Here is a 15,325-nt window from a genome sequence, read left to right as displayed (position 1 = left end):
GTCCCCTGGGGACCCACCGATCCTGAAGAAGCTATGACAGGTTAGAGGATGTCCTCCAACCTATCAGAGCTTTTGCAGCATGAACTGACATGTTGTCCAAAGGATCAGAATGAATCTAGTATTGACAGCATAAGCTGCAGATAGCTAGCACTGCAGTGCATAAAATGTGGTGAGTAGTTGACTCAGAGAGCGAAAGACAATAGTGGAACAGTTTTGAACAAATTAATTTCTTCAAAAATGAAGTAGTAAGAGAGAGAGCGAGAAAGCTAGCTATTTTATTTCACTTACTTAGCTAGTGAACGCAGTTAGCTAGTTTAGTCTACTCAAACACCCGGTTCAAACAGAGATGGGTGCTATGTCAGCTAGCTGGCTATAGCCATCCAACTCTGGAACTATTCCAAGTTAATGTAAGCTTTTGGTTTTATAAATGTATTGCCACCGGGGCCCGCCGGTGTAACTACTTGCTGACTGTACTGCATGATTATTGCGGGTTTACTAACTCGTTAGTTCTAGTAGATATGTTGACTATGACATAATATGGTGACAACCGCTACACACAGCCTACACCGTTATGATATGACTTTTTTTTTTTTGCCTGGCCAGACAGCTGCTGTGTTGTGCACTGAAGTCCACAAGCAAAGGGAAAAGGTGAGAGGAGGAGAGTGCGAAGACGCAAGAAGGAATTCTACAACGATCAAAGGGATCGTGCTGTATGTTTGTGGCAGCTATGAAAGTTACCTGTGTTTGCATGTGATCAGGGGTGTATTCGTTCCACCGATTCTGTTGAAAGGTTTCTTAAACAGAAGCAAATGGAACGAAACTGGGATAAACATACCTGAATTTGTCCAATAGAAACTCTCGTTTGCAACTGATGGACTAATGGTATAGAACGTGTCAATGTCTGTCACCTTGATTACTCTCATTTTTCTCTACCTGTGTACCTACATTGTAAACTTCAATTCATAGGCTAGGTTGTAGCAACCTCATGTGGGTAAACTTGAGTATCATGTAGTAGCCTGAACCTATCAATGCGTCATTGAGCTGGGTGAATGGAATATGAATAACAATCATCCAATATGTTGTCATGGAAATAAGGCCATGCTCCAAAAAAAAGTGCATCCTCCCTCATCTTAAACGGCACCGACCGCAACTGACTATCGATAAAACAATTGTATTAAGTCATATAAAAGTTTTACTGTGTGTAAAGGTTTCAAATGCATCCTGTCATTACTGTGATAGTTTTTTTGTATATTTAAATACCTTTTAATTAATAAAAATATTTAATCAGTCTTCCTCAAATGATGACGCAATCTTTATGAGGTGGTGATTCTGACTTCATTGGTCCTCAACTCACAGATCAGACACTTCATTCAGGATAAATGGAGTTATCCCTGAGTTAGCCTGCCCCGGAGTAGGTTAGTTCTGAAGGATTTGTTGCCATATAAAATGTACCTGGCTAAACGGTGAGCCACTTTCATGGTACTGATTTATTTATCAGTTGGACAAAGTTACCTTGCTAACTCCTCAAACAACTTAAGTTGTATAGGGCTCAGGTCTAAAAGAACCTCGACATCCACTTTAACCCTCTGGAGTCTGTCGGGGAAGGGGGTTCTAAGCTGACATATGGACACTTAAAAAAAAAAAGATGGTCATACCAAGGACCATTTAGCTATTTGATTTGACATTTTAAGACCCTATAAGTTATCAAAAAAATGTATTAAATTATTGGATGAGACATTGAAATTGGCATCATGCTATTAGCCAATAGAAACACATTGAATAACAGATTCACCACATGGAACAACAGTCCCATATCTGAGAGCTATAGTTTTTTTTGCACATGTATTTATCCCCTTACTTTTGACACTAAACTATCTCCATATACTTCCGTTCGTTTAAAAAAACTTTTCTTTTTACTGGTAGTGGGGACCTTCAGACGAGGCTTGTGGCCGTCCAAGAGCAAAACGGAGAACGCCATCCTGTACTTTGTAGGCCAAACCGTTTGAACACTACAGGCGTTTTCTGAGAAGACCAGATTTTTGGGATGTCTCATGGTCTGGCAGATGCGGTGGATTGTGATGAAACTCATATAAAAAGACACGTAGTTTAAATGGATGGATTTAAAAAATATATATATATATATGTTAATTGAATTCACACTGGGGTGTGGAAATCGTAGTCTAAGAGTTATGGAGCGGAAAATCAGTGGTCCGTGATGGTTGCAACTGAGATCAGCTGCGCGGGTGATATTTATTTATTTATTGAAGGTTTAATGAGAGATTACCTCGTTAGTACGCTGGCCAATGTTCATTGCAATAGGCCATCTCTGAATGTTAGGGAGAAATAATGTTATTATTTCTATTCCAACAGTCTTTCAAGTTCCTGTCACAAAGACCTTAACAAAAAGGTGGGCCTCAACCTTCAAGAGCTAGCAGAGGGGAAAGACATAGGGCCCCGATTCCCGACCTGAGTTAAGCACACGGAAAAGGAACGTAATTCCCTTTATGCACTTTTCTCTCTATGACCTTGAATTTAAGCATGAGAAAACACTTATTCACCTGCTATTCGTTTTGGGTAAGAGATCGAATGAAGGTGTGGCGGTGGTGTCTATAGATATGCCGTATTCTGACCTTGACTTAATTCCACCACCTTTACAAGTGAAGAAACCATGAATAATAAGGTCTAGTGAACCTACCAGTTATTATTTTTTCCCCAATAGAAATAACAGCATTCTCCATGCACTGTCATTTACAAATGAAGAAGAGCTATTGATAGGCGCTCGGTAAATGAGTAATACATTTGGAGAAGGACTGTAAATACACATAGGAATTGTTTTAGACGAGTTTTCCTTATGATCCCTGGAGATGAATGTGAAACAAGTCATATGGAAGCAAACTGAAAATCATATCAACATGACATGTATTATGGCCCCTTTTCCACAGTGAAATAGGCTATAAAAAGCTGTGCTGTTATTCCACATTTTTATTGTGAGCCCTCCTAATTTGCGTGGATGAAAATTGGACACCCAAGGCATCCGTAAGGCTTAACCTCCCGAGTTGATGTATGGGTTTTTAGATTATTAAATTATTTTACAATGTGTATCATGTTAAATATTAGCCACCGTCAGTAATATCCACATACATTTATCACTGTCACTTTAGTGTTCATTTTCTTCGATTTGAAGCTTAGATTTGGCATAATTCCATGCCGTCTACCTATCATTCCTCTGTCACATCCGTGTAAATTGTTCCCGAGGGTCGCTAGCATTAGCAGATCATATTAGGCTAACGAAACGTTGCGCAATAATTTGGGACATGTAGCCTATTTTAATCCTTATGGAACTGAGACCACACGTAGCAGGTCAAACCTGGAGTGTGGTCCACAACGACTGTACCGTTGTCATACAGTTCCATGATAAATGAGAATTAGGTTAGATTTATAGGACTATTGTTCAACCCCTAATGTACACTTCCTCCCCCCACCATCCAATATTTTAATGGATTGAACTTGAAATTGACAAATCAAACCAATATTTTATTTATTTATTAATATTTTGTGTATAAAGGCTCTAAACCTATTTTATGATTCATACATACAGTTGAAGTCGTGAGATTACATACACCTTAGCCAAATACATTTAGACTCAGTTTTTCAAAATTCCTGACATTTAATCCTAGTAAATGTTCCCTGTGAGTTAGGATCACCATGTTATTTTAAGAATGTGAAATCAGCTTTATTTCTTTCATCACATTCCTAGTGGTTCAGAAGTTTACATACACTCATTAAGCATTTGGCAGCATTGCCTTTAAATTGTTCAACTTGGGTCAAACTTTTCAGGTAGCCTTACACAAGTTTCCCACAATAAGTTGGGTGAATTTTGGCCCATTCCTCCTGACAGAGCTGGTGTAACTGAGTCAGGTTTGTAGGCCTCCTTGCTCACAAATGCTTTTTCAGTTCTGTCCATAATTTTTCCATAGGAATGAGGTCAGGGCTTTGAGATGGCCACTCCAATACCTTGACTTTGTTGTCCTTAAGCCATTTTGTCACAACTTTTGAAGTATGCTTGGGGTCCATTGTCCATTTGGAAGGCCCATTTGCGACCAAGCTTTAACTTCCTGACTGATGTCTTGAGATGTTGCTTCAATATATCCACATAATTTTCGTTCCTCATGATGCTATCTATTTTGTGAAGTGCACCAGTCCCTCCTGCAGCAAAGCACCCCCACAACATGATTTATTTTTTATTTTCCCATGATATCAAGCAAAGAGGCACTGACTTTGAAGGTAGGCCTTGAAATACATCCACAGGTACACCTCCAATTGACTCAAATTATGTCAATTAGCGTATCAGAAGCTTCTAAAGCCATGACATAATTTTCTGGAATTTTCCAAGCTGTTTAAAGGCACAGTCAACTTAGTGCATGTAAACTTCTGACCCACTGGAATTGTGATACACTGAAATAATATGTCTGTAAACAATTGTTGGAAAAATTACTTGTGTCATGCACAAAGTAGATGTCCTAACCGACTTGCCAAAACAATAGTTTGTTAACAATAAATTTGTGGAGTGGTTAAAAAACGAGTTTTAATTACTCCAACCTAAGTGTATGTAAACTTCCCGAATTCAACTGTACTTTTCTTAACCCTAAAATATGCCTAAATAATCTATAAAACCAGTTTTTTTTAAATATACAAGCTGTTGCTGAAATGGAGATGAAGAGATGTCATTCTTTCATTGACCCATATATTCTGAACTAGTTCTCTCGCTGTATTCTATTGAGTCCTTCGACAAAGTTCTAATTCAAGCTACACCATATTTAAAGGGATGGCTTAAGACAAATGTACTGAAAACCACAAGAAAATATGTTGGCCAGCAAGTGTGTGTGTGTGTGTGTGGGGGGGGGGGGGGGGTTCAGCGGTTGAATGAAATGTATTCAGAATGCAAGGTAGCCACACCTTCAGAGCACGTTACACGACTGAATAAGGTGAGTCTGAATACCAAATACTGAGAAGTGGGTAGGAAAGACATAAATTCCTAAGTCAGGATCGGGTCTCCTTACCTTCTGTGTTCTGGACAATGCGTTCCACCAGCACTGGGTACTTCGTGATGCGCTGTGTCACCAGGAGAATACACTCTGTCACTCCTAATCTTCTCACTATTGACAAATTGTTGATTTTCTGGAAGAAAAAGCTACATATTTTATACACAGTTCATAGACCATGTAGTGTAATCTATAAATATTTCTGGTTACACACAATAGCTGAATGTGGAGAAAGTCTCATATCTTCTTAAATGGCCCACTGTCATTAATGTTCCTTTAAGTTAGCACATGGTGGATTGGACAGGATTTGTCAATGTCTCTATTATTGTAGAACCAAAAACTTACCCGTATGAGGTTTTGGAACTTCTTGTTGTGCAGCTGTTCCTTGTAGTAGCTGACAGCCTCTGTGTGGCGGCTACAGAAATCACCATAGCTCTCCTTCATCCGCTCCCCTATCTCACCTGAAAACTAGAGCGGAGACAAGGATGAGAACAGTCTCAGTATTGTTAGTCTTCCCGGGCTCCTCTGATCTACTTTCACTGACAAGGGGCTCGAACCCCCATCGCCAGGGTAGCAAATGCGATCCGGAGTTGGCAGCTCAGGCTTTGTTTACACAGGCAGCCAATTCTGATATTTTGTCACCAATTGGTCTTTAACAAATGATCAGACAACTTGCACATAATTGGGAAAAATATCAGAATTGGGTACCTGTGTCAACATAGCCTTTGACCACTACACCAGAGTCCGGCACTTTCTGACAGGTTCACTGAGTGCACAAAACATTAGGAACACCTTCCTAATATTAAATTGCACCCCCTTTTGCCCTTAGAACAGCCTCAATTTGTTGGGGCATAGACTAGAGGTGTTGAAAACGTTCCACAGGGATGTTGACTCCAATGCTTCCCACAGTTGTGTGAAGTTGACTGGATGTCCTTAGGGCAGTGGACTATTATTGATACACATAGGTATCCTGATCCAAGATGGCGTAACAGTGCAGACGTGTTTTGTTCGTCCTCTCGTGTACCTTTTCGTCTTTTTTTGTATATATTTCAATTTTATTTTCAATCTCTTCTCCATTTTAGTTCAATTATACCTTCCGGTAACCTACCTCACCCAATGTGATACGGAACCGCTATTATTTGTAATTTTTAGACATAGCAAGAACCACAGCCATCAGAAGCTAACCAGCTAATTAGCTACAAGCTATTTAGTCATAGTTAGCCACTGCTAGCGGCCTTTACCTTCTGCACAAGTACCAGCCCTTTTTTTTAGCTTGGATAATACTCGCCGCCTACCAGTAATGGATTGTCTCTCCACTACAACGCCGGATTCCTGCCGTAATCCCTGGACCATTCTCCTGATCTTCACAGCTAGCTAGCACCTACCGAGTTACCCAGTACCGAAGATATCCCTGAGGCCCACCTCCCGGCCTACTCAATTGTTCACCCGGACTCCACCCATACACGGTTAGAACACACTACTACTTGGCACCAGATCACTGCTGCTACCGAGTGGCTTAGTGGCTAACGCCTCTGCCCCGAATCTAGCACCAGTTAGCCGTGAGCCAGGCGCATCTCCCGGATAGAAAACTAAACTAATACAACTACAATACCTCTTTCACCACCTGGCTTGGATCCTTAGTCGACACGGCGCCCCGTCACCACGACAGGTCTGCCGACGAATACTCCATCCGCTGTGCCTTCAACCGGCCTCCGTCGGAGGAGACGCTTCTATTAGCCCTGGCCTGCTAACTTTAAACGCTGCGTCGCCCGCATGCTAGCGTAGTAACAACTACTCTGCAGCCTCCCTGTTTCATCTATTGCTGCCCCTGGACCCTATGATCACTTGGCTACATAGCTTATGCCGCTGGACTGTCCATTAATCACGGTACTCCATTCTGTTTATATATTTATTTTTTATCTGCCGGCCCCAGCCATGAACTCAGGCTCTGTGTGTAGTTAACCGACCCTCTGCCCATTCATCGCCATTTTACCTGTTGTTGTTTTAGCTGATTAGCTGTTGTTGTTGTTGTCTTAGCTAGCTCTCCAAATCAACACAAATCAAAACATTGGTTTCATGCATGTCAACATCAGAAGCCTCCTCCCTAAGTTTGTTTTACTCACTGCTTTAGCACACTCCGCCAACCCTGATGTCCTTGCCGTGTCTGAATCCTGGCTTAGGAAGGCCACCAACAATTATGAGATTTCCATACCCAGCTACAACATTTTCCGTCAAGATAGAACTGCCAAAGGGGGAGGAGTTGCAATCTACTGCAGAGAGAGCCAAAGTTCTGTCATACTTTCCAGGTCTATACCCAAACCTCTCCAGAAATAAGTCTCTCACTGTTGCCGCCTGCTATCAACTCCCCTCCGCTCCCAGTTGTTCCCTGGACACCATTTGTGAATTGATCGCCCCCCATCTAGCTTCAGAGTTCGTTCTGTTAGGTGACCTAAACTGGGATATGCTTAACACCCCAGAAGTCCTACAATCTAAGATAGATGCCCTCAATCTCACACAAATCATCAAGGAACCCACCAGGTACAACCCTAAATCCGTAAACATGGGCACCCTCATAGACATTATCCTGACCAACTTGCCCTCCAAATACACCTCCGCTGCTCCGCATAGAAAATCCTGTTCTGGGAACAGGTTGTGCACATTATGTTTTGTTGGAGCAAAGACACCCCTAGCTTTAAACTTTGTTGTAGAGTTATTTCTTATAGGGGAAGTATTACAATTTTTAATTAGGAACTCTGTTGGAACAGGTATCATTAATTAAAGGAGAAATTCTGGGACGAGTTGCCCTGTTGGAGCAGGGACATCTCTGACTAGGTTCCTTGTAGGAGCAGGGATTACCTGGTAAGAGATGGGTGAGTTTTCACTGTGTGTGAAGAAGACCTTGTCTTAGTGACAAGAAGGGCTCTACTGTGTGTGGAGAAAACTCTGTTTTATAAGAGGTATTCCCAGGCAAATGAGCGTTAGTTGGCAAAGTACTTAATATGAATTGATATTCCATGGTTTGCAATCATCATATGTAAATGCATAAGTTAGGTGTTTCCACGACAGAGAAAGTAGCCACCCTTTGCCTTGATGACAGCTTTGCACACTCTTGGCATTCTCTCAACCATCTTCACCAGGAATGCTTTTCCAACAGTCTTGAAGGAGATCCCACATATGCTGAGCACTTGTTGGCTGCTTTTCCTTCACTCTGCGGTCCGACTCATCCCAAACCATCTCAGTTTGGTTGAGGTTGGGATTGTGGAGGCCAGGCCAAGAAATAATGGTGAATGATAAGAAAAGGAGAAACAATGACTTTCCACCTCCCTATTATACCTCTGTATCCACTGCACCAGCACCCGTCCTGGTTGTCCAAACGCAGCCTGCTTAGCCGCCTCGCCTACCACAGCTCTACCCCGAAACAAGACCTGATACGACTGTCATCAGTTTTAGGTTGTAGTTATTATAGGAATTATAGGACTATTTCTCTCTATACCATTTGTATTTCATATACCTTTTGACTATTGGATGTTCTCATAGGCACTATAGTATTGCCAGCCTAATCTCAGGAGTTCATAGGCTTGAAGTCATAAACAGCGCTGCACTTCAAGTATTGCAAAGAGCTGCTGGCAAACGCAGGAAAGTGCTGTTTGAATGAATGCTTACAAGCTTGCTGCTGCCTACCACCGCTCAGTCAGACTGCTCTAAATCATAGACTTAGTTGTAATATAATAAACACACAGCCTTAGGTAATTAATATGGTCAAATCCGGAAACTAGAATTTCGAAAACAAAACGTTTATTCTTTCAGTGAAATACGGAACCGTTACGTATTTTATCTAACGGGTGGCATCCCTATGTTTAAATATTGCTGTTACATTGCACAACCTTCAATGTTATGTCATAATTATGTAAAATTCTGGCAAATTGATTCCGGTCCTTGTTAGGAAGAAATGGTCTTCACACAGTTTGCAACGAGCCAGGCGACCCAAACTGCTGAATATACCCTGACTCTTCTTGCACAGAACGCAAGAGAAGTGACACCATTTCTCTAGTTTAAAGAAATTAATGTTAGCAGGCAATATTAACTAAATATGAATGTTCAAAAAATATACTTGTGTATTGAAAGGCATTGATGTTTATGGTTAGGTACACATTGCTTTTTTCCGTGAATGCGCTTCATCACCCGTTTGTCGAAGTAGGCTGTGATTCGATGATAAATTAACAGGCACCATATTGATTATATGCAAAGCAGGACAAGCTAGTTAACTACACATGGTTGATGATATTACTAGTTTAACTAGTGATTATATTAAGATTGTTTTTATAAGTTTAATGCTAGCTAGCAACTTACCCTGACTCCTTGCTGCACTCGCGTAACAGGTGGTCAGCCTGCCACGCAGTCTCCTCGTGGATTACAATGTAATCGGCGTCCAAAAATGCAGATTTACCGATTGTTCTGAAAACTTGAAATCGGCCCTAATTAATCGACCATGCCAATTAATCGGTCGACCTCTACAGTTGACACCCCTGGACAGCATTTAAAGATTATTTCAAGCCCCCGTAAGAGCCAATGGTTCGTCTCTTCATTAATGGTGAGTCAATTGCATTTCTAGTAGAGACTGGCGCTGCAATGTCTGTCTTAGTTTTAGAATTTATGTCCAATCCTTCCATGTCAAATGAATCACTCTTGTTTCTGAGTAAATTGGTCATGCAGCCAAAGACAAAGGGTGTCGTGGAAGATTCAGAATTTGTTGGTAACATATGTAAGATGTTTTATATTTCATCAAATGTGTGTAAGTTACTTCTCATCAGAATGGTATTTTTGTATAATACTGTGGCGAGGTTGCAGTTATCTGTTCTATGTCAAGACTAAGTTGCATGGGCCGCGGAAAGGGGAGAGGTCAAAGTGTCATCATGTGTAAACATATCTTTTACTCCCTACCTTTCTCTAGTGGGGAAAGGAGGGTGGCAGTGTCTGGAATCATTCTCATGCTCCCTTTTATCTTAACCTATAGTCTCACTCTCCTCTCCGTGAGCTTGTCCAGGATTGGTTGTATTTAGGGTTGGTTGTATCTAAATGACAATTTGATATATGCCTGTTGATATGGAGGATTGGTTTATGGTTCTGGGGTTTGAGAAAGGAGACAAAGCTGAACGATTTATTATGTCTATGCTGTCTGACTGTGTGTTCTTTGCTATTAAAGGATCTCAGTTGTATTGTGGGGGCTCTCAGAGAATTAATTGAGAGACACTGAATTTATCTGAGAGTCACAGGATTGTGATAGAGCTCATATAATTAAAGATGGACTTTTATAACTAACTCTGACTTGTGTGTGTGGTTTGCTCCCATGATTTGGTAAATAGAGGAAATTTCCATGACAAGGGCCATCTGAGAGTGACCAGTTTTTTGGTCCATCCTGTTCCTTTCGTATCTTTCAAGGGCACAGTTGTGTGGAGATATTAAGAGAACAGAGGCTAGCTTGAGCAGCAGCACCTAGATATCGGCTAGAAAGGAGTAACAAAATTGCACGTAATGTTCCCATCATGCTCTCAAACACCTGCTAAACTGCCATGTCGACAAACGTTATAAAAGCTGAGACCCAACTCTTGTTCGTTGGGCTCTTAACGCTGCACCACTGGGTGGATTGTTAATTGCTCCAAATGAGCAAATCTTGTAAGAAAGTTGTTGTTTGAATAATCTAGTCTTTCTCTTCCTTTTGATTAAGAATTTCCAGTCAAGGTAATGGGATACAGCATCTGAATGTATTTTTCTTTACCTGCAAATATGGGAAAAATAAAAGTCACTGTGTATGTAAGGGAGACTGAATTAGAGAAAGTGTGTGTAACACTGTGTGTGTGTGTGGTGTCTCTCTACCTGTGTGGTGAGGATGTCAGCGAGTCTCTGTATGTTGTAGTTCTTGTCGCTGCTGAGCTGCGTGGCTACTCTGCGCCGCTCTTTGAGGCGGGACAGGAAGTGTGTGTGTAGCTCCAGTAGGCTCTCCAGGCGCGGGAACAGACAGTCCAGACACCGCACATCCATCTGAAGGTGCTCTTTCAGCTCCCTCACGTACACACGCAACATGATCTTCAGGGTCCGTACATGATGCATCTCTGTCTGCATCAACTCTGTTGGGATAAATAGACAGAATGACTGACAGACAGACAGACAAGGGGTTCAACATCTAATTGCCTTTTACAGGAATTCGCTTTTCTTCCACCGGACTCCTTTACTGATTGTAGAGCCAGGATGTCTTGCTCCCAGGCAGACTAAATAACTTTTTTGCCCGCTTTGAGGACAATACAGTGCCACTGGCACGGCCTGCAACGAAAACATGCGGTCTCTCCTTCACTGCAGCCGAGGTGAGTAAGACATTTAAACGTGTTAACCCTCGCAAGGCTGCAGGCCCAGACGGCATCCCCAGCCGCGCCCTCAGAGCATGCGCAGACCAGCTGGCCGGTGTGTTTACGGACATATTCAATCAATCCCTATACCAGTCTGCTGTTCCCACATGCTTCAAGAGGGCCACCATTGTTCCTGTTCCCAAGAAAGCTAAGGTAACTGAGCTAAACGACTACCGCCCCGTAGCACTCACTTCAGTCATCATGAAGTGCTTTGAGAGACTAGTCAAGGACCATATCACCTCCACCCTACCTGACACCCTAGACCCACTCCAATTTGCTTACCGCCCAAATAGGTCCACAGACGATGCAATCTCAACCACACTGCCCTAACCCACCTGGACAAGAGGAATACCTATGTGAGAATGCTGTTCATCGACTACAGCTTGGCATTCAACACCATAGTACCCTCCAAGTGTAACGGATGTGAAACGGCTAGCTTAGTTAGCGGTGTGCGCTAAATAGCGTTTCAATCGGTTACGTCACTTGCTCTGAGACCTTGAAGTAGTGTTTCCCCTTGCTCTGCAAGGGCCGTGGCTTTTGTGGAGCGATGGGTAACGACGCTTCGTGGGTGACTGTTGTTGATGTGTGCAGAAGACCCCTGGTTCGCGCCCGGGTATGGGCGAGGGGACGGTTTAAAATTATACTGTTACATTGATGCTGTTGACCCGGATTACTGGTTGCTGCGGAAAAAGGAGGAAGGTCAAAAGGGGGGTGAGTGTAACGGATGTGAAACGGCTAGCTTAGTTAGCGGTGTGCGCTAAATAGCGTTTCAATCGGTTACGTCACTTGCTCTGAGACCTTGAAGTAGTGTTTCCCCTTGCTCTGCAAGGGCCGCGGCTTTTGTGGAGCGATGGGTAACGATGCTTCGAGGGTGACTGTTGTCGTTGTGTGCAGAAGGTCCCTGGTTCGCGCCCGGGTATGGGCGAGGGGACGGTTTAAAATTATACTGTTACACAAGCTCGTCATCAAGCTTGAGACCCTGGGTCTCGACCCCGCCCTGTGCAACTGGGTACTGGACTTCCTGACGGGCCGCCCCCAGGTGGTGAGGGTAGGCAACAACATCTCCTCCCCGCTGATCCTCAACACTGGGGCCCCACATGGGTGCGTTCTGAGCCCTCTCCTGTACTCCCTGTTCACCACGACTGCGTGGCCACGCACGCCTCCAACTCAATCATCAAGTTTGCGGACGACACAACAGTGGTAGGCTTGATTACCAACAACGACGAGACGGCCTACAGGGAGGAGGTGAGGGCCCTCGGAGTGTGGTGTCAGGAAAATAACCTCACACTCAACGTCAACAAAACTAAGGAGATGATTGTGGACTTCAGGAAACAGCAGAGGGAACACCCCCCTATCCACATCGATGGAACAGTAGTGGAGAGGGTAGCAAGTTTTAAATTCCTCGGCATACACATCACAGACAAACTGAATTGGTCCACTCACACAGACAGCGTCGTGAAGAAGGCGCAGCAGCGCCTCTTCAACCTCAGGAGGCTGAAGAAATTTGGCTTGTCACCAAAAGCACTCACAAACTTCTACAGATGCACAATCGAGAGCATCCTGGCGGGCTGTATCACCGCCTGGTACGGCAACTTCTCCGCCCTCAACCGTAAGGCTCTCCAGAGGGTAGTGAGGTCTGCACAACGCATCACCGGGGGCAAACTACCTGCCCTCCAGGACACCTACACCACCTGATGTTACAGGAAGGCCATAAAGATCATCAAGGACATCAACCACCCGAGCCACTGCCTGTTTACCCCGCTATCATCCAGAAGGCGAGGTCAGTACAGGTGCATCAAAGCTGGGACCGAGACACTGAAAAACAGCTTCTATCTCAAGGCCATCAGACTGTTAAACAGCCACCACTAACATTGAGTGGCTGCTGCCAACACACTGTCATTGACACTGACCCAACTCCAGCCACTTTAATAATGGGAATTGATGGGAAATGATGTAAATATATCACTAGCCACTTTAAACAATGCTACCTTATATAATGTTACTTACCCTACATTATTCATCTCATATGCATACGTATATACTGTACTCTACATCATCGACTGCATCCTTATGTAATACATGTATCACTAGCCACTTTAACTATGCCACTTTGTTTACTTGTCTACATACTCATCTCATATGTATATACTGTACTCGATACCATCTACTGTATGCTGCTCTGTACCATCACTCATTCATATATCCTTATGTACATATTCTTTATCCCCTTACACTGTGTATAAGACAGTAGTTTTGGAATTGTTAGTTAGATTACTTGTTGGTTATCACTGCATTGTCGGAACTAGAAGCACAAGCATTTCGCTACACTCGCATTAACATCTGCTAACCATGTGTATGTGACAAAAAAAAATTGATTTGATTTGATTTGATAGCCAGACAGAGATGGATGGAACAATTGACATTCAAAAAGAGTTGAGCTTCTCCCTTCTCATAATTCACATTCTAATCCTAAACTTAACCAGATATAACTAGAAAAACACCGAAAGCCTACATAAAACACGACAAATATAACAAGATGAATAAGACATCAAAAGACAACAAAGATAGTGTATGACAAACTGACCGTAGATGACATCCTGTCTCTTGACCATCTCCTTGGTGTGTTTCTTCAGGTACTGTTGGTCCACAGCCAGGCTCCATGACTCCACATCCAAGTCCTGGGCATCTGACTCCAGATCAGCTTGAACTGCAGAGTAGTATGCATCTGTGGGAGGGAAGGGGCATGAAACAGGTTGAGGTTGAGGCTGGCTGCCGCAGTATGACTGTATTATTGTGTAGCACAACTCCAATGTATTTCTAATGCATTCAATAGGTGATATTTGTTAAAGTCACATCACACGATTTAACAATATGTGCAATTAAATGCTAAAATAATAATCCTACGCTATGACCACTAACACATACTGATCTCCCGTAGTTGGGGTGGATGACTGTTTCTGTCTTGCTACTATAGCAGCACTAGCTACATCACAGCTTGACACCTGGGATAATCATGCAGTCTATTCCACACACTCCAGCTTAATGAAACTGGGTGAGGTCCCATCTCTCTCCCAACAGCCCACGCTCTCTATATGCCAGCCACATAACCCGTCTCATAACCCATGATAACGATAGGGTTACACAACCCTACCCTCCTGAAGGCTTTCTCTCCAACCCTAATCTAGCACACCTGATTCTACTAATTGGCTGCTCAATAGGACTTTGATTAGCTGAATCTTGTTAGTTACAACAGGGTGTCATGTTTTGTCATTTATTATCTTGTCTTGTCCCTGTGCTTCCCATTCTATTCGTTTCCCTCTGCTGGTCTTATTAGGTTCTTTCCCTCTTTCTATCCCTCTCTCTCCCCCCTCCCTCTCTCACTCTCTCGCTCTCTCTTCTCTCTATCGTTCCGTTCCTGCTCCCAGCTGTTCCTATTCCCCCTAATCATCATTTAGTCTTCCCACACCTGTTCCCGATCCTTTTCCCTGATTAGAGTCCCTATTTCACTCCTTGTTTCCCGTACCTGCCCTGTCGGATCCTCATTTATAATTCACCGTGCTGTGTCTATGTTTTGCCCTGTCGTGTCGTGTTTCCCTCAGATGCTGCGTGGTGAGCAGGTGTCTGAGTCTGCTAGGTTCAAGTGCCTTCCCGAGGCAACCTGCAGTTCTCGATCAAGTCTCCAGTCCGTTCTCGTCTTTACGTGTAGTATTATGCTTTTTGTTTTGTAAAGTTTATTCTGGATTAAATACTCTGTTTTCGCCAAGTCGCTTTTGGGTCCTCATTCACCTGCATGACAGAAGGATCCGACCAAGGAATGGACCCAGCGACTACAGACGCTCGTAACACTGCCGTCGAGATCCAAGGAGCCATGCTCGGCAGACA

At 43.1% G+C, this 15,325-nt stretch overlaps 1 protein-coding gene across 1 annotated transcript in view; it reads right to left on the bottom strand.

The window, feature by feature from the left end:
- Positions 1 to 15,325, bottom strand: part of LOC124038682 (rho guanine nucleotide exchange factor 18-like) — a 41,418-nt gene that overhangs the window by 19,396 nt on the left and 6,697 nt on the right. The window contains exons 3-6 of the mRNA XM_046354771.1: positions 14,028 to 14,168; positions 10,917 to 11,167; positions 5,388 to 5,510; positions 5,061 to 5,178 (exon numbers count right to left, since the gene is read on the bottom strand). Of these exons, the coding sequence (XP_046210727.1) occupies positions 5,061 to 5,178; positions 5,388 to 5,510; positions 10,917 to 11,167; positions 14,028 to 14,168 (633 nt within the window). The remainder of the gene's footprint in view (positions 1 to 5,060; positions 5,179 to 5,387; positions 5,511 to 10,916; positions 11,168 to 14,027; positions 14,169 to 15,325) is intronic.

The sequence above is a fragment of the Oncorhynchus gorbuscha genome, linkage group LG06 (genome assembly GCF_021184085.1).
Source record: "Oncorhynchus gorbuscha isolate QuinsamMale2020 ecotype Even-year linkage group LG06, OgorEven_v1.0, whole genome shotgun sequence".
Taxonomy (NCBI): Eukaryota; Metazoa; Chordata; class Actinopteri; order Salmoniformes; family Salmonidae; genus Oncorhynchus; species Oncorhynchus gorbuscha.
Note: the sequence above shows the minus strand (reverse complement) of the source record. Positions and strands in the feature narration are given on the sequence as shown.